At 40.4% G+C, this 27120-nt stretch overlaps 1 protein-coding gene across 1 annotated transcript; it reads left to right on the top strand.

Annotated features, from left to right (window-relative positions):
- Positions 1-2170: 2170 nt before the first annotated feature.
- On the top strand, positions 2171-8698 carry LOC120032413 (zinc finger protein 271-like). Its single transcript, XM_038978499.1, has 3 exons — positions 2171-2350; positions 4818-4971; positions 5969-8698. The coding sequence occupies exons 1-3, from the start codon at positions 2342-2344 to the stop codon at positions 8089-8091; spliced, it is 2286 nt and encodes a 761-aa protein (XP_038834427.1). The 5' UTR covers positions 2171-2341; the 3' UTR covers positions 8092-8698.
- The last annotated feature ends 18422 nt before the right edge of the window (positions 8699-27120 follow it).

Below are 27120 nucleotides of genomic sequence, written 5' to 3'. Positions count from 1 at the left end.
GCAGTAGGCTACTGCTTGTCCATGTGTTAGCTAACAGCAAAAAACCCAGACGAGAGAAACTTGAAACCATTCAGGCAGCAGAGATGAGCTTGTCATTAGCTAGCTAACGTTAGCTTTATTGTAGCTATAAAGCGTTATGTTTATTGTTATTTATTTTATTGTATACAAGTTATATACATAGACAGAAGGGAGTTAGTTATAAATACAGTATATTTGTCTGTAGTTTAGAAGAAAGACTTACGCAGTGGTGTAAAGTACTTAAGTAAAAATACTTTAAAGTGTTACTTAAGTAGTTTTTGGGGGGAATCCGTACTTTACTTTAGTATTTATATATTTACAACTTTTACTTTTACTTCACTACATTCCTAAAGAAAATGATATACTTTTTACTCCATACATTTTCCCTGTCACACAAAAGTACTCATTACATTTTCAATACTTAGCAGTACAGAAAATGGTTCAATTCACACACTTATCAAGAGAACATCCCCGGTCATCCCTACTTCCTCTGATCTGGCAGACTCACTAAACACAAATGTTTTGTTTGTAAATTATTTCTGAGTGTTGGAGTGTGCCCCTGCCTATCCGTACATTTTTAAAAACAAGAAAATTGTGCCGTCTGGTTTGCTTAGTATAAGGACATTTTAATTATTCATACTTTTACTTTTAATACTTAAGTATATTTGAGCAATTACATTTATTTTGATAGATAAGTATATTAGAAACCAACTACTTTTAGACTTTTACTCAAGTAGAATTTTACTGGGTGACTTTCACTTTTACTTGTCATTTTCTATTATGGTATCTTTACTTTGACTCAAGTATGACAATTGGGTTCTTTTTCCACCACTGGACTTAAGTTTATTTTTGACAGGAGAATTACTTGTGAAATAGGTTTGATGCACCCATTGCAAAGACTTGCATAAACAGCTCTTTGTCCTATCTGTGCTAGTAGTGTACAGCAGCTGCCATTATAGCAGCAGCGAAAGACCAGAAGTAGTAATTCTCAGACACCCCCTCACGAGAGGCCTATTCAGATAAGGAATTCTTATCACTTTACAAGGTCCCTGTAACACCTAAAGATTTTGCAATTGTTTTAGATGCCATTCCCTCAGGTGTTGCTTTGTTATTCAGGAACGTGTCAAGACCTGGCCTCAGAACCTACCTTCCATTAACCCTGTTGACTCGTCAGTAGGAAAGATTTGTTTCTTTTTTGGTCCATTCAACAACAGAGCGATACGAACCTTGTTTCAGCAGGATGTTGTATCATATACCTTATGTCATGCATTATTGGAACGGATTTATTGATAATATCTGTTGAGAAAAAGTTTGGATGTTGCCACACATATACCTACTTGTTAACAAAACTAAGGAAGTTTCCTTTTAAATTATTAATAAATATTATCCTGCTAACCACTATATGAAGAAGTTTAAGGAAAACATCAACTTGAATTGCTCCTTTTTGTAATGACCACCCAGAAACAGTGTTGCATCTTTTTTGGCATTGTATTCATGTAAGAAAACTGTGGCAAGACATCAGTAGATTTATAATTGAACACATTTATGAAGATCTTACACTATTGTGGAGAGATGTACTGCTTGGATTCTTTACCTACGATAGAAATAACCTGAAACACTTTTATGTAATTAATTTCATTATTCTTTTGGCCAAATTTCATATTCACAAATGTAAATTTACAAACAAAACACCATGTTTTCTTACCTTACAAAAATAAATTGAACTGTACTTTAAGACAATTAAATACTCTACTAACAAAAAAGCTGTTAGAATAATAAGTGTATGTATGTCCCTTAAGGTCCTTGTGTAATGTGATATTGTACTTCCTAGCCCAATTGTCCGTTGTATATTATTTATATAAACTTGTGTTCCCATATGTACTTCCTGTATTGATTTGTTGTTAATAAAAGATACAATTTAAAAAAAAAAATGCCCATTCAGATACTCCCTCTTTGCGCATGTGTTCCAAGTTACTGCCAGGCAAGGGTAGACAATAGCAGACTACAGGATTCTTAGCGAAATGCGGTGTTGAACGTTTTCTTGACTTTAATCGAATTGTATAGATCACGTAAAATGTTATCCAGGAACTTTCGGAAGTAATATTAGGCTACATGAGACGTTTATTTGTTTGAACTTAATTCCGTTTTGATATTGAAGTACATGTTTGATTGCTCTGGTCTAGGGGCGCATCAGTTGCAGCCTTGGGATTCGAATTTTCTCTCCGCAAGTCCCTAGTCATTATCTGAACACTACAACAAAGTAGTCTAACTGTACTGTACCCAACAATATTTCATTCCATACAAAGAAACAATAGCTTCCACAATGGATCGGGTAAGTCTGGCTTTAACAGTATAAGTCTGCTGGTTTGTACAAAATGTCTAGGCCTAGTTTTCATAATCTTTGATCCTCCACTTCCTGTGCTCGGTTTAAACGGCTCAACAAAAAATACATCACGGTAAAACTTGTTGTGATTTTTTTCCTTCGTCAAAGTAGCCTACTACTATATCATGTTTAGGAATCTGTGATTATGAACTAATTATCTCTCCTTCCTCCCAAAGTGTTCACATTCCTTTCGAACACATTATCCATTATTTGACCAGATACTCAAGTGGCCGTTCTAACAAAGAAAATAAAGGTTTTCTTAAATGGAAGGCAATCGGTAAAGAGGCAAGATCAGGTGGGACCATTATAGCCAATGAGAGGGCAGACATGGGTGTTTCCACAGCCACAAAGGTCTATATCGCATTTTCATTTATTCAAGGTTCGGGCAAAAAGTCAGAAGTGTTGTTAGGGTTAAAATCACATTTTAATAAGATCAATGCTAGAAATGTGCGTGGTTTATGGCTTTGTTTGTGGTAACTAGTGACGTCCAGGCAGGCCAGTTGAGAACAAGTTGTCATTTACAACTGCGACCTGGCCAAGATAAAGCAAAGCAATGCGACAAAAACAACAACACAGAGTTACACATGGGATAAACAAAGTACAGTAAATAACACAATAGAAAATATGTATACAGTGTGTGCAGATGAAGTAAGGAGGTAAGGCAATAAATAGGCCATAGTGGCGAAGTAATTACAATTTAGCCATTAACACTGGAGTGATAGATGTGCAGTTGAGGATGTGCAATTATAAATACTGGAATAAATACTGGTGTGCAAAAGAGCAGAAAAAAAACAAATATGGGGATGAGGTAGGTATTTGGTTGGAAGGGCTATTTACAGATTGGCTGTGTACAGCTGCAGTGATCGGTAAGCTGCTCTGACAGCCAATGTTTGAAGTTAGTGAGGGAGATATAAGTCTTCAACTTCAGTGATTTTTGCAATTCGTTCCAGTCATTGGCAGCAGAGAACTGGAAGGAAAGGCGGCCAAAGGAGGTGTTGGCTTTGGGGATGACCAGTGAAATATACCTGCAGGAGCGCGTGCTACAGGTGGGTGCTGCTATGGTGACCAGTGACCTGAGATAAGGCGGGGCTTTACCTAGCAGAGACTTGTAGATGACCTGGAGCCAGTGGGTTTGGCGACAAATATGTAGCGAGGACCAGCCAATGAGAGCATGCAGGTCGCAATGGTGGGTAGTATATGGTGCTTTGATGACAAAACGGATGGCACTGTGATAGACTGCATCCAATTTGCTGAGTAGCGTGTTGGAGGCTATGTTGTAAATGACATCGCCAAAGTCAAGGATCGGCAGGATAGTCAGTTTTACGAGGGTATGTTTGGCAGCATGAGTGAAGTAGGCTTTGTTGCGAAATAGGTAGCCGATTCTAGATTTAACTTTGGATTGGAGATGCTTAATGTGAGTCTGGACGGAGAGTTTACAGTCTAGCCAGACACCTAGGTATTTATAGTTGTCCACATATTCTAAGTCAAAACCGTCCAGAGTAGTGATGCTAGGCGGGCAGGTGCGGGCAGCGATCGGTTGAAGAGCATGAATTTAGCTTTACTAGCATTTAAAAGCAGTTGGAGGCCACGGAAGGAGTGTTATATGGCATTGAAGCTCGTTTGGAGGTTAGTTAACACCGTTTCCAAGGGAGGGCCAGATATATACAGAATGGTGTCGTCTGCGTAGAGGTGGATCAGGGAATCACCCGCAGCAAGAGCGACATTGATATATACAGAGAAAAGAGTCGGCACGAGACAACAGGCCCTCCGATTTGACACACTGAACTCTATCTGAGAGGGGGGCCAGAAGCTGCAGGGGGTGCAGAGCTGTTGGCCGGGGTTGGGGTAGCCAGGTGGAAAGCGTGGCCAGCCGTAGAGAAATGCTTATTGAAATTCTCGATTATCGTGGATTTATCGGTGGTGACAGTGTTTCCAAGCCTCAGTGCAGTGGGAAGCTGAGAGGAGGTGCTCTTATTCTCCATGGACTTTTGGAGTTAGTGCTGCAGGATGCAAATTTCTGTTTGAAAAAGCTAGCCTTTGCTTTCCTAACTGACTGTTTATATTGGTTCCTGACTTCCCTGAAAAGTGGCCTACTTTTACCAATACACTCCTAATAACCTAATCTTTACGAAATGTATATTCGATCAAATAAGGCAGAAGACAGATTTTGGGCCCAGTTATCTCTCTCGCTTCACCTCTTCCTCACTGTTTGAAGGGAAATTACTGGTATGAGATATATGGTGCAAACTAGCTCATGCCTCCACCAACCCAATGCTCTTAGATTTGTGGGTTGTAGTGAACGATTCAACATTAAAGGAAAAAGGAGATATTCGAGGGATGCACCCAACTCAGAGGTTTAGACTGAATTAATACAATATTTGGTTTAATGTTAATCTATGTTGAATACTTCCAACAGGACAAATCCAGCCCGTCCCCCACCAACCTCCAGGAGTCCCCAGGTCAACCGCCTCTCCGTACTTTACTGCTGGTTCTGGTTGACTGCAGGAAAACACCGGAGCAGAGTGGAACTGAGAGAGGAGAAGAGGATCATGGAGATGTGATTTCATTAAGTAAGAACCATGGCGTGTGGATTAGACTACAGTCCGCTTCTGTAACAATTAATTGATGAGTTATATATTGATGAAAATATCTGGTCGTTACACCCAATTTTAAGAAGTGTAACTTGGTTAAAAAAAAGTTTGATTTCACATCATTTCAACATTCTGTCATGTCATAAAGAGCACGTGTTCAACTTAATAAAATACATGTTTTGCCATATGGCAGTAGGCTGAGTTTGGCATTAGTCATGTAAACACCTTACTCTGCTGATCTTAATTGGTGTAAGGTCATAACAGAAGGAAGCATACGCCTTTAAAAACACCTGGTTGTCTTATCAATCTTTAGAATAATTAGGACATGAAACACTTTAATCAGAGTTATAGAGGTGTATTTCATCTGCATGTTCTAACACAAGCAGCGCCAGCTAACTTCTTTTGACAGAGTGCAGTGAGTTCAGGAAAAACTGAAAGTATGCAGCTTAGAAATAGTTTCACATACAAACTTTATTTGTCCAAACTCGTATTCAAATATGCTTTTTTTTTTTTTTTTTTACATGGATGTTGTTGTAGAAAGTATATTTTAATAGCCAATTTTTCATTTATCAAAGTCCCATCAGGTAGCCTGATTTCAGATGTGTCCATGTAAACAGGTTTATTAGGGAAATTGTTCTTCTTTCCAAGCTTGTCGACGTTTAAATCAAACTCCTATACTAATTGACTATTCACAATAATCATATTATTCTGCGCTTGTAACCGTACTCAAAATGCTGAAATGTCACTTTAGCAAGTGTTTATTCATATTACAATTCTGATGAATTGAATGTTCCATGTGTCCTGTATTAAAGGGCACTTTATTTAATATAACAGAGATTTAAAATTGAATTTTGGTGCACAATTATTACTGGAAAATATCTAAGGAACGCAAAAGGCATTCATTTCATGTAACGCCCCATCTGTTTATGGACCCATATTTTACAAAACTTAATTATTCAATATCTTTGTTTCACAGGGGACATCCCTAATCGTTGCTCTCTTAGAGGGAGGGGCTTATCATCTGGGGAGCCTCAACAACATCATGACGCTGACAAGAAAGAGAAGAGTCTCTCCAGATCAGAACACCTCAAGAAACACCAGTATAGAGGTATAGGGAAGAAATCTCACCACACCTGCTCTGACTGTGGGAAGAGTTTTGCTAAACAGAAGGATTTGATAATTCATGAACGGATTCACACCGGAGAGAAATCGTACCACTGCTCTCAGTTTGGGAAGAGTTTCGTTGCATCTAAAACCTTCAAATCTCATCAGAGAATTCATACAGGGGAGAGGCCTTACCCCTGCTTTGATTGTGGGAAATACTTCAATCAATCAGGAGACCTGACTACACACCAGCTCGAATACAAAGGAGAGAAATCTTATAGCTGTGATCAGTGTGGGAAGAGCTTCAATAAATCAGGAGCCCTGACTACACACCAGCGCATACACACTGGAGAGAAGCCTTATAGCTGTGATCAGTGTGGGAAGAGCTTCAGTCATTCAGGAGCCCTGACCACACACAAACGCATACACACAGGAGAGAAGCCTTATGGCTGTGATCAGTGTGGGAAGAGCTTCAATCAATCAGGATCCCTGATTTTACACCAACGCATACACACAGGAGAGAAGCCTTATAGCTGTAATCAGTGTGGGAAGAGCTTCAATCATTCAGGACACCTGATTATACACCAACGCATGCACACAGGAGAGAAGCCTTATAGCTGTGATCAGTGTGGGAAGAGCTTCAATCATTCAGGAGCCCTGACCACACACCAACGCATACACACAGGAGAGAAGCCTTATAGCTGTGATCAGTGTGGGAAGAGCTTCAGTCGATCAGGAGACCTGATTACACACCAACGCATACACACAGGAGAGAAGCCTTATAGTTGTGATCAGTGTGGGAAGAGCTTCAATGGATCAGGACACCTGATTACACACCAACGCATACACACAGGAGAGAAGCCTTATAGTTGTGATCAGTGTGGGAAGGGCTTCAATCAATTAGTACATCTAACTACACACCAACGCATACACACAGGAGAGAAGCCTTATAGTTGTGATCAGTGTGGGAAGGGCTTCAATCAATTAGTACATCTAACTACACACCAACGCATACACACAGGAGAGAAGCTTTATACCTGTGATCAGTGTGGGAAGAGCTTCAATTATTCAGGATCACTGACTACACACCAGCGCATACACACAGGAGAGAAGCCTTATAGCTGTGATCAGTGTAGGAAGAGCTTCAGTCGATCGGGAGACCTGATTACACACCAACGCATACACACAGGAGAGAAGCCTTATAGTTGTGATCAGTGTGGGAAGAGCTTCAATCGATCAGGACACCTGATTACACACCAACGCATACACACAGGAGAGAAACCTTATAGTTGTGATCAGTGTGGGAAGAGCTTCAATCGATCAGGACACCTGATTACACACCAACGCATACACACAGGAGAGAAGCCTTATAGTTGTGATCAGTGTGGGAAGAGCTTCAATCGATCAGGACACCTGATTACACACCAACGCATACACACAGGAGAGAAGCCTTATAGTTGTGATCAGTGTGGGAAGAGCTTCAATCGATCAGGACACCTGATTACACACCAACGCATACACACAGGAGAGAAACCTTATAGCTGTGAGCATTGTGGCAAGAGCTTCAATCAATCAGGATCCCTGACTAAACACCAACACATACACACAGGAGAGAAGCCTTATAGCTGTGATCATTGTGGGAAGAGCTTCAGTCGAACAGGAGACCTGACTATACACCAACGCATACACACAGGAGAGAAGCCTTATAGCTGTGATCATTGTGGGAAGAGCTTCAGTCGAACAGGAGACCTGACTAAACACCAACGCATACACACAGGAGAGAAGCCTTATAGCTGTGATCAGTGTGGGAAGAGTTTTGCTCTAGATTTCACCTTGACTACACACCAGCGAATCCACACGGGAGAGAAACCTTACTCCTGTCTATGTGGAAAGAGCTTTGCTCATTCAGGGTCACTGAAAAAACACAAGGAAGCACAAACATGTTTTCTTTTATCTCCCTCCTCTCCGGCACCGGTTCCAGATCCCTCAATATAGTTTCAATAGAAAACAAAGAGTCATCCATCTCCCATTCTCTAACAGTTTACTAAGTTTGATTACCATGGTAACCTGTGTAGATAATATGCAGCTCTGGATCCATATGTATCAATTGTCTTGGAGTGGTGTGTGTGGAGTGGGGTGTTCAGAGCTGTATCTTATTTCAGTAACTCCTGTAATCCATTAAATAATGTAGAATGATGTTTCAAAAATAGTAGGTTCATATTAATGTGTGAGAGAAATGTTGTCTGAAGAGAGAGCCTTGAATTGTACATCTTTCCTCATACAGTCATTGGTTCCTGTTGGTGCTGGGTAGAGATGTGAGGGGGGTCATTACCCCCTCAGACCTTTTGTCAGAAGGCCCAGAACATGTTCTATAATTTAAGATAGGAGACGGTGCCAGTCACATGCATTAACCAATCGTTAATGATGAATTAATTATGAAAAATGTAAATCATGCAAATATAACTTGTCTGTGTAAGCAGTATATAAGAGAACTAACGGGACTGCCCCGAAAGAGCTCCTGACCGACGTGTACTGTGGTGCATTAAGTTTGTTGGATCCTCTCCAGCTTGCTGATAATAAAGAATGATTCATTTAAGTTTGACTTTGAGGCCCTGCTGGTAATTTTCAGAAAACATGTATTCAATACAGAAATACATTCAATCTATTGTATTATGTGAAGGAGATGTGTTGCACTGCAAGTGGTGGTCACACCAGATACTGAGTACCTTTTTTTTAAGGTATCTGTGACCAACAGATGCATATCAGTATTCCCAGTTATGTGACATCTATAGATTAGTGCCTAATTCATTTATTTCAATTGACTGATTTCTTTATATGAACATTTAACTCAGTAAAATCATATAAATTGTTGCATGTTGTATTAATATTTTTGTTGAGTGCAACAGTTCTGGGTCAGAACTGTTTCAACATGACTTACACCCATCAGAGTATCTGTGCTGTGAAGGGCTTAACAGTGGAACTGCCCTGCACATATCAACATCCAAGTTATCATGTAGTCTCAGAACCAAACTGGTTTAAAACCTCTCACTGCACGGTCTAGTTTCCTGAATTTCCGCCTGTCTGACGTGCCCAAAGTAAACTGCCTGTTACTCAGGCCCAGAAGCTAGGATATGCATATAATTGGATAGAAAACACTCTGAAGTCTCTAAAACTGTTAAAATAATGTCTGTGAGTATAACAGAACTGATATAGCAGGTGAAAACCCGAGGAAAATCCATCCAGAATTTTTTTCTTTAGGCCCCGAATGACTTCCAATGCAATGCTATTGAAAGATATAATTTCCGCCTCCCAGATTGCAGTTCCTATGGCTTCCACTAGATGTCAACAGTCTTTATACAAGGTTTTAGGCTTGTATTTCTGAAAAATGAAGAAGTATTTGTAGTCTTTCCAAAGTGAGCGCCAATGCAAAAGTTGTCTTTTTGCATGCGCGAACGTGGGCGCGGTCTTCGCTCTTTTCCTTTCCTATTGAACATAGTAATCTCCGTCCGAAATATTATTGTTTATTTATATATTAGACAACCTGAGGATGGTTAAAAAACATAGTTTGACTTGTTTGTACGAACTTTTCTGGTAACATTTTGGAATCCTTTGTCGGCATGTTGGGTTATTGAATTCAATGGCGCCAACTAAACGGCGTTTTTGGGATATAAAGAAGGACTTTATCGAAAAAAAAACACAATTTATTGTGTAGCTGGGACCCTTGGGATTGCAAACAGAGGAAGATCTTCAAAAGTAAGTGATTTTATTTATCTTTATTTGATATTTTGTGATGCCTGTGCTGGTTTGGAAAATATGCTAATGTGAGGCGCTGTCCTCAGACAATCGAATGCTATGCTTTTGCCGTAAAGCCTTTTTGAAATCTGACAACGCAGTTCGATTACCAAGATTCTAAGCTTTTGAACCATGTAAGACACTTGTATTTTCATGAATGTTTAATATTCCGATTTTTTTATTTTGAATTTGGCGCTCTGCAATTTCACCGGATGTTGTCGAATTTGATCCCGCTAGCGGGATCCGTGCGCTAAGAGGTTTTAAACAAGAGAAATGTAACGAGGTGCCTAAAATCCTGAGCTCGGTGCCAGAGTATGCCGGTCGTGCTGAGTACTTTGGGACTAAAGAGAAAGACTGCACCCTGAGAATCACAGACCTGAGAGATTCAACTGAATACAAGTTCAGATTTAAAACACAGAATGCAGAATGGGGTACAGCTTCCATGGAACAACTGACTGTCACAATATACTGTTGAAGTCGGAAGTTTACATACACTTAGGTTGGAGTGATTAAAACTAATTTTTAAACCACTCCACAAATTTCTTGTTACCAAACTATAGTTTAGGCAAGTCGGTTAGGACATCTACTTTGTGCATGACACAAGTCATTTTTCCAACAATTGTTTACATACAGATTATTTGACTTATAACTTACTGTATCACAAATCCAGTGGGTCAGAAGTTTACATACACTAAGTTGACTGTGCCTTTAAACAGCTTGGGAAATTCCAGAAAATTATGTTATGGCTTTAGAAGCTTCTGATAAATTATGTAAATTAGGCTAAGTCAATTGGAGGTGTACCTGTGGATGTATTTTCAAGGCCTACCATCAAACTCAGTGCCTCTTTGCTTGACATCATGGGAAATCAAAAGAAATCAGCCAAGACCTCAGAGAAATAAATTGTAGACCTCCACAAGTCTGGTTCATCCTTGAGAGCAATTTCCAAATGCCTGAAGGTACCACATTCATCTGTACAATCAATAGTATGCAAGTATAAACACCATGGGACCATGCAGCCGTCATACCGCTCAGGAAGGAGACGCGTTCTGGCTCCTAGAGATGAACGTTCTTTGGTGCGAAAAGTGCAAATCAATCCCAGAACAACAGCAAAGGATCTTGTGAAGATGCTGGAGGAAACAGGTACAAAAGTATCTATTTCCACAGTAAAACGAGTCCTATATCGACAAAACCTGAAAGACCGCTCAGCAAGGAAGAAGTCACTGCTCCAAAACCGCATAAAAAAGCCAGACTACGGTTTGCAACTGCACATGGGGACAAAGATCGTACTTTTTGGAGAAATGTCCTCTAGTCTTATGAAACAAAAATAGAACTGTTTGGCCATAATGACCATCGTTATGTTTGGAGTAAAAAGGGGGGGGGCTTGCAAGCCGAAGAACACCATCCCAACCATGAAGCACGAGGGTGGCATCATGTTGTGGGGGTGCTTTGCTGCAGGAGGGACTGGTGCACTTCACAAAATAGATGGCATCATGATGTGGCAAATTATGTGGATATATTGAAGCAACATCTCAAGACATCAATCAGGAAGTTAAAGCTTGGTCGCAAATGGGTCTTCCAAATGGACAATGACCCCAAGCATACTTCCAAAGTTGTGACAAAATGGCTTGAGGACAATAAAGTCAAGGTATTGGAGAGGCCCTGACTTCAATCCTATAGAACATTTGTGGGCAGAACTGAAAAAGCATGTGCGTACAAGGAGGCCTACAAACCTGACTCAGATACACCAGCTCTGTCAGGAGGAATGGGCCAAAATTCACCCAACTTATTGTGGGAAGGTTGTGGAAGGCTACCCGAAACGTTTGACCCAAGTTAAACAATGTAAAGGCAATGCTACCAAATACTAATTGAGTGTATGTTAACTTCTGACCCTCTGGAAATGTGATGAAAGAAATAAAAGCTGAAATAAATAATTCTCGACTATTATTCTGACATTTCACATTCTTAAAATAGTGGTGATCCTAACTGACCTAAGACAGGGAGTTTTTACTAGGATTAATTGTCAGGAATTCTGAAAAACTGAGTTTAAATGTATTTGGCTAAGGTGTATGTAAACTTCCGACTTCAACAGTATTATAACAAATTATATTAATTCATTAGAATCATTCAGACCTGCAGGTGAAGGTGTCTTCCTCCACAGAGGAAAAGAAGAGAACACTGAACTGTAGCACCACCTGTCTTCTGACTGACAACCCCAACCCCACCTACATCTGGTACAAGAACGGACAACTTCTGCTGTGGAATATTCTAATCAAGTGAGAGACTTTGTCATTTTTTCAAACAATCATCTTTATTCAATATCGATTAATCATTGCAATAATGAGGCTGTCGACCCAACACCCTTGAGTGTTGGACCGAGTAACCCAACTGATAATGAGAAAACAGATGTTATACAGGACTTAAAAATTCTTAGTCGGGCTAGTTCGACTCCTCCCCGGCTTAGTTTCCCAGATGCAAGGATGAGAACAAACAATGAGATGTTTGTTCTATTCCTTCAGGCTATCTCTATCTCGAGTCACAGACACAATCTCATGTATAGAATGCAGGCTCAGTTAGACCGGAGACATATGTCTCACATGCACCACTAATGATAGAATGGAATGTTTGTTTTTTTATCACTAAGACATCAATCAATTGTCAGCTTCAAGCTATCTCTAGTAAAACCCATGTCCTCGACTAGCTGCAGGAAGCTAGAGTGGAGACCATAAAAAACACATCATTAATAGGACAGAAATGTCTTACTATTGTTAGGTATATATTGTTAACTATTAATATCAAACAAATAAGGTAAATATGTAATTTTTCTATCATACTTCTCACCAACCCAAACACCCAAGATAACTACCTCTACCTAGACCAAGTCAGCAGTGAGGACGCAGTCAGCTACTCCTGTGCTGTTAAAGGCTACGAGAATCTCTGTTCTCCTGTTATGTTCGTTGGGGAACCAAAGTCTTTGAAGAATGCAGTTGTAGGAATCCTAGTTGTTGTTCTGATTCTCATTTTCTGTCTCGTTGGGTTCATGTGGTTCAGGTGAGTGAGATGAATTTACCCTTATTCACATTCTGTTTTTTATCATTGATCTTGACACATTTTTATTGATTGATTCTTCCATTCATCTGTTCATTCATTCTTTCATTTACAAAACAGGAAGAAGGCCTCCATATCCACCTCTGACACAAGAGACAGAAGAGACACAGTAGAGAATGGACAGGTGAGTTTTGGAATCAGTTGACTGAGAACTACAGTGGTCTGTGAAAGGGATACCTAGTCAGTTGTACAACTGTCATTTCCGGTCACAACTTGCAGACTTGTTTACGTGCTGCTGCTCTGTGTTTTGTTGCCAACCTTACTTTGCTACCTGGTAACTTTACGGTTTATACTTTTTAATTACCATTTATATTTTTTGTTTTTCCCTCACTCAACTTTTTTTCAATCAACTTTTTCACTCCGGACGTTTTATCTGGACATGGTTCGTCAGGACCTCCAACAGCCGAAGCTAAGTAGTAACATTAACATGATGTCTTCTAATTGCAGTCGCTGTACTCATAATATACAATGATCGGCTATGAAAAGCCAACTGACATTTACTCCTGAGGTGCTGACTTGTTGCACCCTCGACAACTACTGTGATTATTATTAATTATAATAATAATCATTTGATATATCAGCTGATGTAAGAAGGGCTATATAAATACATTTGATTTGAATGCATTCAGAGAGGCGCGGAGGGCTGTCGCAATCGACATGTCTTCGGCGCCCTGATCAAATCAAATCCAATTTTATTAGTGTGCCGAATAGTAGACCTTACAGTGAAATGCTTACTTACAAGCCCCTAACCAACAATGCAGTTAAAAAAACATGAATAAGAAATAAAAGTAACAAGTAATTAAAGAGCAGAAGAAAAAAATAACACTAGCGAGACTATATACAGGGGGTACCGGTACAGAGTCAATGTGCGGGGGCACCGGTTGGTCGAGGTAATTGAGGTAATATGTACATGTAGGTAGAGTTATTAAAGTGGCTTTGCATAGCTAATAACAGAGAGTAGCAGCTGTGTAAAAGGGGGAGGGGGCAATGCAAATATTCTGGGTAGCCATTTGAAGCTGTTTAGAAGCCTCTTGGACCTAGACTTGGCGCTCCGGTAAAGAGAAACATCTATGACTGGGGTGGCTGGAGTCTTTGACAATTTATAGTTCCTTCCTCTGACACCGCCTGGTATAGAGGTCCTGGATGGCAGGAAGCTTGGCCCCAGTTATGTACTGGGCCGTACGCACTACTTTCTGCAGTGACTTTTGGTCGGAGGCCGAGCAGTTGCCATTCCAGGCAGTGATGCAACCAGTCAGGATGCTCTCGATGGTGCAGCTGTAGAACCTTTTGAGGATCTGAGGACCCATGCCAAATCTTTTCAGTCTCTTGAGGGGGAATAGGTTTTGTCGTGCCCTCTTCATGGCTGTCTTGGTGTGCTTGGACCATGTTAGTTTGTTGGTGATGTGGACATGTGGAGCTCTCAACATGCTCCACTACAGCCCCATCGATGAGAATGGGGCGTGCTCGGTCCTCTTTTTCCTGTAGTCCACAATTATCTCCTTTGTCTTGATGAGGGAGAGGGAGAGGTTGTTGTCCTGGCACCACATGGCCAGGTCTCTGACCTCCTCCCTATAGGCTGTCTCATCGTTGTCGGTGATCAGGCCTACCACTGTTGTGTCATCAGAAAACTTAATTGAGGTGTTGGAGTCGTGCCTGGCCGTGCAGTCATGAGTGAACAGGGAGTACAGGAGGGGACTGAGCACGCACCCCTGAGGGGCCCCTGTGTTGAGGATCAGCGTGGCAAATGTGTTGTTACCTACCCTTACCACTTGGGGGGCGGCCCGTTAGGAAGTCCAGGATCCAGTTGCAGAGGGAGGTGTTTAGTCCCAGGGTCCTTAGCTTATTGATGAGCTTTGAGGGCGCTATGTTGTTGAACGCTGAGCTGTAGTCAATGAATAGCATTCTCACATAGATGTGTCTTTTGTCCAGGTGGGAAAGGGCAGGGGAATGGGCAGTGTGGAGTGCAATTGAGATTGCATCATCTGTGGATCTGTTCGGGCGGTATGCTAATTGGAGTGGGTCTAGGATTTCTGGGATAAGGGTGTTGATGTGAGCCATGACCAGCCTTTCAAAGCACTTCATGGTTACAGACGTGAGTGCTACGGGTCGGCAGTCATTTAGGCAGGTTACCTTAGTGTTCTTGGGAACAGGGACTATGGTGGTCTGCTTAAAACATGTTGGTATTACATTTTCGAACAGGGAGAGTTTGAAAATATCAGTGAAGACACTCGCCAGTTGGTCAACGTGTGCTCGCAGTACACGTCCTGGTAATCCGTCTGAATGTTGACCTGTTTAAAGGTCTTACTAACATCGGCTGCGGAGAGCGCGATCACTATGTCTTCCCGGAACAGCTGGTGCTCTCATGCATGTTTCATTGTTATTTGCCTCGAAGCAAGCATAGAATTGGTTTAGCTTGTCTGGTAGGCTCGTGTCACTGGGCAGCTCTGCTGTGCTTCCCTTTGTAGTCTGTAATGGTTTGCAAGCCCTGCCATATCCCACGAGCGTTGGAGCCGATGTAGTACGATTCGATCTTAGTCCTGTATTGATGCTTTGCCTGTTTGATGGTTCGTTGGAGGGCATAGCAGGATTTCTTAATACAAAGGACCCACGTTTAGAAAGTCTGTTTATTAATTTGATGTTGCATTTCCCAAAATAAAAATACGATTTCTGTGGTCAATAGCCAACAGTGGGAATAGATTAGAAAATCCTTTAAAAGTGGTTTCCCAGAAAAATCCTCCATCTGTTGTCTCTGTTTTCTGCAGGTGCCAGGATCAATGCTCAGACAGAGGAGACGGTGCTGCTGGGGCCAATATCGAGCTGGGCTGCTCAATGCCTTGAGCTGGTGGACAATACAATACACCTGTCTGCAGGTGAGCAAAACCTCTCCTAACAGGACAGCCTCTCAGTTTGGCTCTCAAACCAAACTCTACCAAGCTCTATTTGAGATTCTCTCATCCTCAAGTCATACATTATTGAAAGGAACTTGGCTATCACCAAAAATGTTATGCATTGTGCATCCTTCCTACTTTTGTGTGAAATATGTCTTGAGTTTTTCCCTGTCATACGTGTTCCAGCCAAGGGCAATGTAAATATGAATGTCCTTTTGCTAATACGGTCTTCTCACAATTGGTAACAGTTCTCTTTATTTAGATGTTTTTGTATTTTTTTCAGTCCCACTGTGGCAAAAAAGGAGATCCATGAAGTGAACATGGACAGCATATCTAAGCCTGAGTCGAGTAAAGAGTAAGGATGGCTCACCTAGGGAGTTCCTACACTAGCTAGCTAGCAAGCCATATGAGTGATGCACTGAAATGCTGTAAATTAATGTCACCAGGTGTGGAGGTGTAACCAGGGTGTAGTGATGTAGTAAATTAATGTTCGCAGGTGTGGCGATGTAACCAGGGTGTAGTGATGTAGTAAATTAATGTCGCCAGGTGTGGCGATGTAGCGATATCATAACCGCCATCGATAAGAGACATTACTGTGCAGCCGTATTCATCGACCTGGCTAAGGCTTTCGACTCTGTCAATCACAACATTCTTATTGGCAGACTAAACAGCCTTGGTTTCTCAAATGATTGCCTCGCCTGTTTCACCAACTACTTCTCTGATAGAGTTCAGTATGTCAAATCAGAGGGCCTGTTGTCCGGACCTCTCTATGGGGGTGCCACAGGGTTCAATTCTCGGGCCGACTCTCTTCTCTGTATACATCAATGATGTCGCTCTTGCTGCTGGTGATTCTTTGATCCACCTCTACGCAGATGACACCATTCTGTATACCTCTGGCCCTTCTTTGGACACTGTGTTAAAACTTCTTATGGCTGAGATCCCGCTAACAGGATCGATATGACAACAGCCAGTGAAAGTGCAGGGTGCCAAATTCAAACAACAGAAATCTCATAATTAAAATTCCTCAAACATACAAGTATTTTACATAATTTAAAGATACACTTCTTGTTAATCCCACCACAGTGTCCGATTTCAAAAAGGCTTTACAACGAAAGCATACCAAACGATTATGTTAGGTCAGTGCCAAGTCACAGAAAAACACAGCCATTTTTCCAGCCAAAGAGAGGAGTCACAAAAAGCAGAAATAGAGATAAAATTAATCACTAACCTTTGATGATCTTCATCAGATGACACTCATAGGACTTCATGTTACACAATACATGTATGTTTTGTTCGATAAAGTTCATATTTATATAAAAAAATCTCTGTATACATTGGCGCGTTATGTTCAGTAGTTCCAAAAACATCCGGTGATTTTGCAGAGAGCCACATCAATTTACAGAAATACTCATCATAACTGTTGATGAAAATACAAGTGTTATACATGGAACTTTAGATAAACTTCTCCTTAATGAAACTGCTGTGTCAGATTTCAAAAAAGCTTTCCTGAAAAAGCACACCATGCAATAATCTGAGTACAGCTCTCAGAGACCAAAACCAGCCAAACATATGTTGTGTAGTCAACAGAAGTCAGAAATAGCATTATAAATATTCACTTACCTTTGATGATCTTCATCAGAATGCACTCCCAGGAATCCCAGTTCCACAATAAATGTTTGATTTGTTCGATAAAGTTCATCATTTATGTCCAAATACCTCCTTTTTGTTCGCGCCTTGAGTTCACAAATGCAATTTCATGACGCGCAAAAAGTTCCGTTACAGTCCGTAGAAACATGTCAAACGATGTATAGAATCAATCTTTGGGATGTTTTTATCATAAATCTTCAATAATGTTCCAACCGGAGAATTCCTTTGTCTGTAGAAATGCAATGGAACTCAAGCTAACTCTCACGTGAACGCGCATGGTCAGCTCGTGGCTCTCTGCCAGACCTCTGACTCAATCCCCTGTCATTCGCCGCCACTTCACAGTAGAAGCATCAAACAAGGTTCTAAAGACTGTTGACATCTAGTGGAAGCCTTAGGAAGTGCAATATGACCAATATCCCACTGTATCTCCGATAGGCAATGAGATGAAAAACTACAAACCTCAGATTTTCCACTTCCTGGTTGGATTTTTTCTCAGGTTTTTGCCTGCCATATGAGTTCTGTTATACTCACAGACATCATTCAAACAGTTTTCGAAACTTCAGAGTGTTTTCTATCCAAATATACTAATAATATGCATATTTTAGCTTCTGGGACTGAGTAGCAGGCAGTTTTCTCTGGGCACCTCTGGGCATCTTATTCATCCAAGCTACTCAATACTGCCCCCAGCCATAAGAAGTTAAATGCAAGTAAAACTAAATGCATGCTCTTCAACCGATCGCTGCCCGCACCTGCCCGCCCATCCAGCATCACTACTCTGGACGGTTCTGACTTAGAATATGTGGACAACTACAAATACCTAGGTGTCTGGTTAGACTGTAAACTCTCCTTCCAGACTCACATTAAACATCTCCAATCCAAAATTAAATCTAGAATTGGCTTCCTATTTCGCAACAAAGCCTCCTTCACTCATGCTGCCAAACATACCCTCGTAAAACTGACTATCCTACCAATCCTCGACTTCGGCGATGTCATTTACAAAATAGCCTCCAACACTTTACTCAACAAATTGGATGCAGTCTACCACAGTGCCATCCGTTTTGTCACCAAAGCCCCATATACTACCCACCACTGCGACCTGTACGCTCTCGTTGGCTGGCCTTCGCTTCATACTCGTCACCAAACCCACTGGCTCCAGGTCATCTACAAGACCCTGCTAGGTAAAGTCTCCCCTTATCTCAGCTCGCTGGTCACCATAGCAGCACCCACCCGTAGCACGCGCTCCAGCAGGTATATCTCTCTGGTCACCCCCAAAACCAATTCTTCCTTTGGCCGCCTCTCCTTCCAGTTCTCTGCTGCCAATGACTGGAACGAACTACAAAAATCTCTGAAACTGGAAACACTTATCTCCCTCACTAGCTTTAAGCACCAGCTGTCAGAGCAGCTCACAGATTACTGCACCTATACATAGCCCATCTATAATTAAGCCCAAACAACTACCTCTTCCCCTACTGTATTTATTTATTTATTTTGCTCCTTTGCACCCCATTATTTCTATCTCTACTTTGCACATTCTTCCACTGCAAATCTACCATTCCAGTGTTTTACTTGCTATATTGTATTTACTTCGCCACCATGGCCTTTTTTGTTGCCTTTACCTCCCTTATCTCACCTCATTTGCTCACATTGTATATAGACTTATTCTTCTACTGTATTATTGACTGTATGTTTGTTTTACTCCATGTGTAACTCTGTGTTGTTGTATGTGTCGAACTGCTTTGCTTTATCTTGGCCAGGTCGCAATTGTAAATGAGAACTTGTTCTCAACTTGCCTACCTGGTTAAATAAAGGTGAAATTAAAAATGTAAACATTTTTAAAAAGTACCAACGCATATTTTCAACTGGTTGGATTACCGAAATATGGTTCCGTTTCCCACCTTTTGATGTTACCAGACTCTCTATGTTAACAAAGGCTTTCCAAGAGTCAACTCTATAGATTAGAGAGAGAGAGAAAAGGGGAAAGTTATTTATGGGGGTCATAAACCTCCCCCAACAGGCCAACTTCATGACAGAAGAAAATGCATCACCTATAACAGCCAATCACAGTTATAGAGAGACCCTTTGAAACTTCAATATTCAAATCAAGACATTCCAACTGTTTACAAATAGTTTCAGACTTTGCCACACTTACAAGGAATTTAGTCTTTACATATATAGCCACACCCCCACCCTTCTTAACTCGACCAGGGCGATACACAATGTAACCATTTATACAAATATCCTTATCAAGAAAAGACTTGCTGAGCCAGGTTTCAGAAAACACAATTACATCAGCATCAGGGTGTAGGGATGTAGTAAATTAATGTCACCAGGTGTGGAGGTGTAACCAGGGTGTAGTGATGTAGTAAATTAATGTCACCAGGTGTGGAGGTGTAACCAGGGTGTAGTGATGTAGTAAATTAATGTCACCAGGTGTGGAGGTGTAACCAGGGTGTAGTGATGTAGTAAATTAATGTCACCAGGTGTGGAGGTGTAACCAGGGTGTAGTGATGTAGTAAATTAATGTCACCAGGTGTGGAGGTGTAACCAGGGTGTAGTGATGTAGTAAATTAATGTCACCAGGTGTGGAGGTGTAACCAGGGTGTAGTGATATAGTAAATTAATGTCACCAGGTGTGGAGGTGTAACCAGGGTGTAGTGATGTAGTAAATTAATGTCACCAGGTGTGGAGGTGTAACCAGGGTGTAGTGATATAGTAAATTAATGTCACCAGGTGTGGAGGTGTAACCAGGGTGTAGTGATGTAGTAAATTAATGTCACCAGGTGTGGAGGTGTAACCAGGGTGTAGTGATATAGTAAATTAATGTCACCAGGTGTGGAGGTGTAACCAGGGTGTAGTGATGTAGTAAATTAATGTCACCAGGTGTGGAGGTGTAACCAGGGTGTAGTGATGTAGTAAATTAATGTCACCAGGTGTGGAGGTGTAACCAGGGTGTAGTGCTGCTTGAGATTTAATTAATAAAATACTATGTGATCTTTACTCACCTGTCCGTCGTCTGCTGTATCACTTGTGACATAGGTGGATGTGGAGGCCTTCTTTCTGTTTAAAATAATGAAATGATTGAACAAATCAATCAATAAATCATTGAATAGCAATCAAGTTAATAACAAATGAAAATGATAAAGTGGAAGATAAGTCTTAGAAAGATGCTCACCTGAACCACATGAGTCCAGAGAGACAGAAGATGAGAACCAGAACCACCACTATGATTCCTACAGATGCATTCTAACAGAAGCTTGTTCCCCTAAAGAATAAAGAATGATATGAATGTTATCGTATAGCTTTAAATAAAAAAGTATCTTACCGGCTACAATGATCAATTGAGGTGTAGATTTCTGGGCTCCGATTGTATTCTCAGCCTCACAGTCGTATTCTCCACTGTCCTCAGAGCTGATGTTAGTGATGCTGTAACTCTGTCCTGATGATTTTGGTGAGGTTACATTCTTGTACCAGGTGTATTTGTCCACAGGTGGGTTGGCATCACTGCTGCAGGTCAGAGTCACTGAACTGCCCTCCACTATTTTACCAGAAGGACTGACTGATACTGACACTCTCTTTGGGCCATCTAGTGTTGGGAATGACATACAAATGAACACACAGTGTAACCAAAGTATAATACTAGAATTAAATGACAGTGAGATTATATATGTATTGTACTTACATGTGACAGTGAGAGTCTATTTAGGAGAGTGGTGTTGTTTCTGGACTATCATTAAATGTGAAGACTTATTTTATCAAATCAATTCTCTATGTGTAATTATTATTACGTGATTAAACTAATCATGTAAACTTTAATTAACTAGGAAGCCGGAGCACCATGGAAAAAATGTGTTTATGGAGTGTCAATTTCCCGAATATAACTATTTAGATATTTTCATGTCTTATCGATTAGTCATTCTCATTAATGTATTATTATTACATCATCAGTTCTCATTACTGAACATCGCAAACCCATGAATATCTGCACGAACCCTAGCCTAAATCATGAATCAGCGATATACAAATTGGCTTAATTATTGATTTACTAACTAACTAAATAATTACACATAACACACAAACAGTAGGTATTTGGGTTACTACGTGATACAAAGAAAAAGTCCTTCGCAAACGAAGCCGCTATGATGGCTTGGTAACAAAGGAAAGGGGTGGGGACTGAGAAAGAGCGGGAAAGACAAAATGGATTACACACAGTTAGTTGATAATTGTGCTCATGGACATGCTAATACTTTGCACATGAATGGTCGCTCATTCTGAAAGAAATTGCAATGTACATATTTACGCTTGTATGTTGTTGTTGTCTCTCCGTTGAAAACACTAGATCATCCTGAAGAGTTCATCAGAGTCTCTGGTTAACTTTCCCAGAAGTCACAATGTCTTTCGTGGTTGTAGGTGGTTACAATGGATACTTCAGAGTACCATTCGGAAATGTTCTCAAAGATAGATGCTTTGGCGGTTGTCTGTATTCTCGTTCTAGGTTTATGTAATTTCTAGCTGCAGACTAGTAATTCATGTCGTCTAGAATTTGCCCCTTCTGTAGTGAATCGATAGTCTCAGAGTTTAACAATTTTTAGCAATGTAGCCACCGCTCCATGCTTTTCTGGTTACCTTGAGTTGTAGCCATTTCAACATGTGGATGACGTCCCGGCATTCTCTGACTTAATGTATATTTTGTAGTAAGTGGGTTTTATACTCTGTGGAAGAAGGGGCGATTTTATGACGCCTAATGTGATGTCTAGCCTCACGGGGGTGTGGCCACTGACTAGTTACAGTTGAAGTCGGAAGTTAACATACACTTAGGTTGGAGTCATTAAAACTCAATTTTCAACCACTCCACAAATTTCTTGTTAACAAACTATAGTTTTGGCAAGTTGGTTAGGACATCTACTTTGTGCATGACACAAGTAATTCTTCCAACAATTGTTTACAGATTATTTCACTTATTACAATTCCAGTGGTTCAGAAGTTTACATACACTAAGTTAACTGTGCCTTTAACAGCTTGGAAAATTCCAGAAAATGAAGTCATTGCTTTAGAAGCTTCTGATAGGCTAATTGACATCATTTGAATCAATTGGAGATGTACCTGTGGATGTATTTCAAGGCCTACCTTCAAACTCAGTGCCTCTTTGCTTGACATCATGGAAAAATCAAAAGAAATCAGCCAAGACCTCAGAAAAACAATTGTAGACCTCCATAAGTCTGGTTCATCCTTGGGAGCAATTTCCAAACGCGTGAAGGTACCACGTTCATTTGTACAAACAATAGGACACAAGTATAAACACCATGGGACCACGCAGCCGTCAAACCGCTCAGGAAGGAGACACGTTCTGTCTCCTAGAGATGAACGTACTTTGGTGCGAAAGGTGCAAATCAATCCCAGAACAACAGCAAAGGACCTTGTGAAGATGCTGGAGGGAACAGGTACAAAAGTATCTATATCCACAGTAAAACGAGTCCTATATCGACATAACCTGGAAGGCCGCTCAGCAAGGAAGAACCCACTGCTCCAAAACTGGTATAAAAAAGCCAGACTACGGTTTACAACTGCACATGGGGACAAATATCGTACTTTTTGGAGAAATGTCCTCTGGTCTGATGAAACAAAAATAGAACTGTTTGGCCATAATGACCATCGCTATGTTTGGAGGAAAAAGGGGGGGGGCTTGCAAGCCGAAGAACACCATCCCAACCATGAAGCACGGGGGTGGCAGCATCATGCTGTGGGGGTGCTTTGCTGCAGGAGGGACTGGTGCACTTCACAAAATGAATGGCATCATGAGGAAAGGAAATGATGTGGATATATTGAAGCAACATCTCAAGACATCAGTCAGGAAGTTAAAGCTTGGTTGCAAATGGGTCTTCTAAAATTACAATGACCCCAAGCATACTTCCAAAGTTGTGGCAAAATGGCTTAAGGAAAAAAAGTCAAGGTATTAGAGTGGCCATCACAAAGTCCTGACCTCAATCCTATAGAAAATTTGTGGGCAGAACTGAAAAAGCGTGTGCGAGCAAGGAGGCCTACAAACCTGACTCAGATACACCAGCTCTGTCAGGAGGAATGGGCCAAAATTCACCCAACTTATTGTGGAAGGCTACCCAAAAAGTTTGACCCAAGTTAAACAATTTAAAGGCATTGCTACCAAATACTAATTGAGTGTATGTGAACTTCTGACCCACTGGGAATGTGATGAAAGAAATAAAAGCTGAAATAAATAATTCTCTCTACTATTATTCTGACATTTCACATTCTTAAAATAAAGTGGTGATCCTAACTGACCTAAGGCAGGGAATTTTTACTTGGATTAAATGTCATGAATTGTGAAAAACTGAGTTTAAATGTATTTGGCTAAGGTGTATGTAAACTTCCGACTTCAACTGTAATCTTTATATGAAAACCACTCTCATTTAGAAGGTTAACATCACATGACATCTTTTCACAAATAGTTTAATCACATACGTTTCACAATATTTATATGTAAACCTGACAGCTGGGAAATGTACACATTAAGAGATATAGTTGTGTGTCAAACAACTTCGACAGGATTGTTCTTTAAATGTCCACGGACCATTCCCACATTCTCAAAAATAGAAATTGTTTAGTTCTCCCATTTTGGGGATTAGCAGTTTTGAACAAAGAGAAGCTCTTTGCTCTGGTAGACTCTCTCCCTCAATACTGCATGGCAGTTTCTACCAGGTATTTATGACAGTTGTAAAACCTGACGTGGGAGAGAGAGAGAGAGAGAAGGGGGGAGCCACAATATACATCCAAAAAGCCAAATCTTGACAGTGAGAGTCTTTTCAGGAGAGAGGAGATCCTCATGGCCGTTTACAGCACAGGAGTATCTGTCTGTATCCTCACTGCTGACTGGGTCTAGGTACAGGTAGTTATTTTGGTATTTGGTTTGGTGAGACGTTGCCTGTTCTTGTACCAGATGTAGCTGGGGTTGGGGTTGTCAGTCAGAGTACTGGTGGTGCTTCAGGTCAATGCCATTCTCTGTCCCTCTGTCACTGTTGTTGGAACATTTGCCTTCGGGCCTGTGATTAAAAACAAACGACAACCATTGTAATCAAATGACACCAGACATTCATATTACATACAGACTGTCATTTGTAATGTACTGTATAATGTCAAATTAAAACAGATTTCCAAAGGCTTTAATGTAACTGATAAAGCATTACAAAATAGTGTACCTGTGACAGACAGCCTGACTCCAGGACTGCCAGAATATCTCTCACTTGTCACACTTTGAAAGACATGACCTTGTATGATCTGAGTCTTGAATGTGAACCAGTACTTAGCTGAGTCTCTCTCAGGTCTGTGATTCTCAGGGTGGAGTTACTCACTCTGTCCCCATAGTACTCCACACGATCATCATTCTGAGGTTTCACACCAGACTATCTATAGCACCATGATGTCTCTGTGACTGTATGACCTCTGGGATATGTGTAAGAGCAGGACAGATCCACTGTTGACCCCTTCAAGGCACAGATACTCTGAGTGGTGTAAGTCACACTCCAACCTTCCTGCCCCAGTATCACTGCAACACAATCACACATCAAAAATATATTAAATTAGGCACAAACATATTAGCTCACACAGACAGAGTTTGTCAACACTTTGTTGCCGTAGTTGCTGAGTTCAGTGTGAATAACAACCATGGAGAAGCATCACGAGATGTATTGTTGTCTCTACTTTCTTGCCCTTTGTGCTTTTGTCTGTGCCCAATAATGTTTGTACCGTCTTGTGTGCTGCTACCATGTTGTGTTGCTACCATGCTGTTGTCATGTTGTGTTGCTACCATGTTGTTGTCATGTTGTGTTGCTACCATGCTGTGTTGTTGTGTGTTGCTGCCTTGCTATGTTGTTGTCTTAGGTCTCTCTTGTCATGATGTGTACTTTGTTGTATATTTATATATATATATATCGGGGTAGGCCTTTTCCCTTTTGGTAGGCCGTTATTGACTTGCATAGTTAAATAAAGGTTAAATAAAAAAATGTAAATCCCTCTGTTTTATTCTCATGATTATAACGCTGATGGTACTTCACATGACCTGCATACTCTGGTTCCTGTTGTAAATCTAAACTTGTATTCAGCAGTCACTCTCTCTCAGTCCTGTGATTCTCAGGGTGGAGTCCTTGTCTGTAGTTGGATGGTACTTCACATGACCTGCCTACTCTGGGTCCTGGCTTAGATCTGTAATAACTCCAGACTCCCATTTGTTGAACCAGGATACTTCTGTGACGTTATTCCAGCTGGGATGTCTGTACGTGCAGGTAATGTCCACTGCTGACCCCTTCAAGGCACAAATACTCCTCTTGGTGTAAGTCACATTCAAACAGCTCTGACCATGAACACCTGAAACAAAATGTATCTGATCAATTCCTCAAACGATAATGAGACGATTTCATGTGTTTTAGATGTATTGGACTGGTTCATTTAAAATGAATAAAAAATATAGACACATACAGTGCATTCGGAAAGTATTCAGACCCCTTGATTTTTTCCACATTTTGTTACGTTACAGCCTTATTAAAAAAAGTATTATTCTAAAACAGTAGAACAAGATAACATACCATCAGCCATTTTCTACCTTTTCTATTATTCTGTATAATTTCCACGAGTGTTACAGATTTGTCTGTTTTTCCCCACATGTTCTACTATTGGTCCACAGGCCTTAATGATTGATACTTAAGATGATTATTATAGGAGAGTCCAGACTCACACACTGTAGGAGCGAGAAAATCCTCATGGTCTTTTACAGCACAGGAGTAACTGTCTGTAGAGTAACGCCAGTACAGTAGAGTATTACAGGAGTATTGTTGGGGAGTATGGAGATGTTGTCCGTTCTTGTACCAGATGTAGGTGGGGTTGGGGTTGTCAGTCAGAAGACAGGTGGTGCTACAGGTCAGTGTTCTCTTCTTTTCCTCTGTGGAGGAAGACACCTTCACCTGCAGCTCTGAATGATTCTAATGAATTATTGTAATTTGATATTATATATTACCTGTAGATATTATATATTACCAGTAGATATAATATATTCCCTGTAGATATTATATATTACCTGTATATATTATATATTACCTGTATATATTATATATTACCAGTAGATATTATATATTACCTGTATATATTATATATTACCAGTAGATATAATATATTCCCTGTAGATATTATATATTACCTGTATATATTATATATTACCAGTAGATATTATATATTACCTGTATATATTATATATTACCAGTAGATATTATATATTACCTGTAGATATTATATATTACCTGTAGATATTATATATTACCAGTAGATATTATTTATTACCTGTAGATATTATATATTACCTGTAGATATTATATATTACCTGTATATGTTCTGACACAGAACATCTAAAACAGTAGTAGGCCCATTAATTTATTCAATTAGTTTATTATATTATTATTACTATACTGAATAACAATAGAAACACAACATGCAACAATTTATATGATTTTACTGAGTTAAAGTTCATATAAACAAATCAGTAAACTGTTCTAAATGAATTATGCCCTAATCTATGGATGTCACATGACTGGGA

This window comes from Salvelinus namaycush, chromosome 39, assembly GCF_016432855.1.
Source record: "Salvelinus namaycush isolate Seneca chromosome 39, SaNama_1.0, whole genome shotgun sequence".
Taxonomy (NCBI): domain Eukaryota; kingdom Metazoa; phylum Chordata; class Actinopteri; order Salmoniformes; family Salmonidae; genus Salvelinus; species Salvelinus namaycush.
The sequence above is the reverse complement of the archived record's forward strand: the minus strand, read 5'-3'. Positions and strand labels throughout refer to the sequence as shown.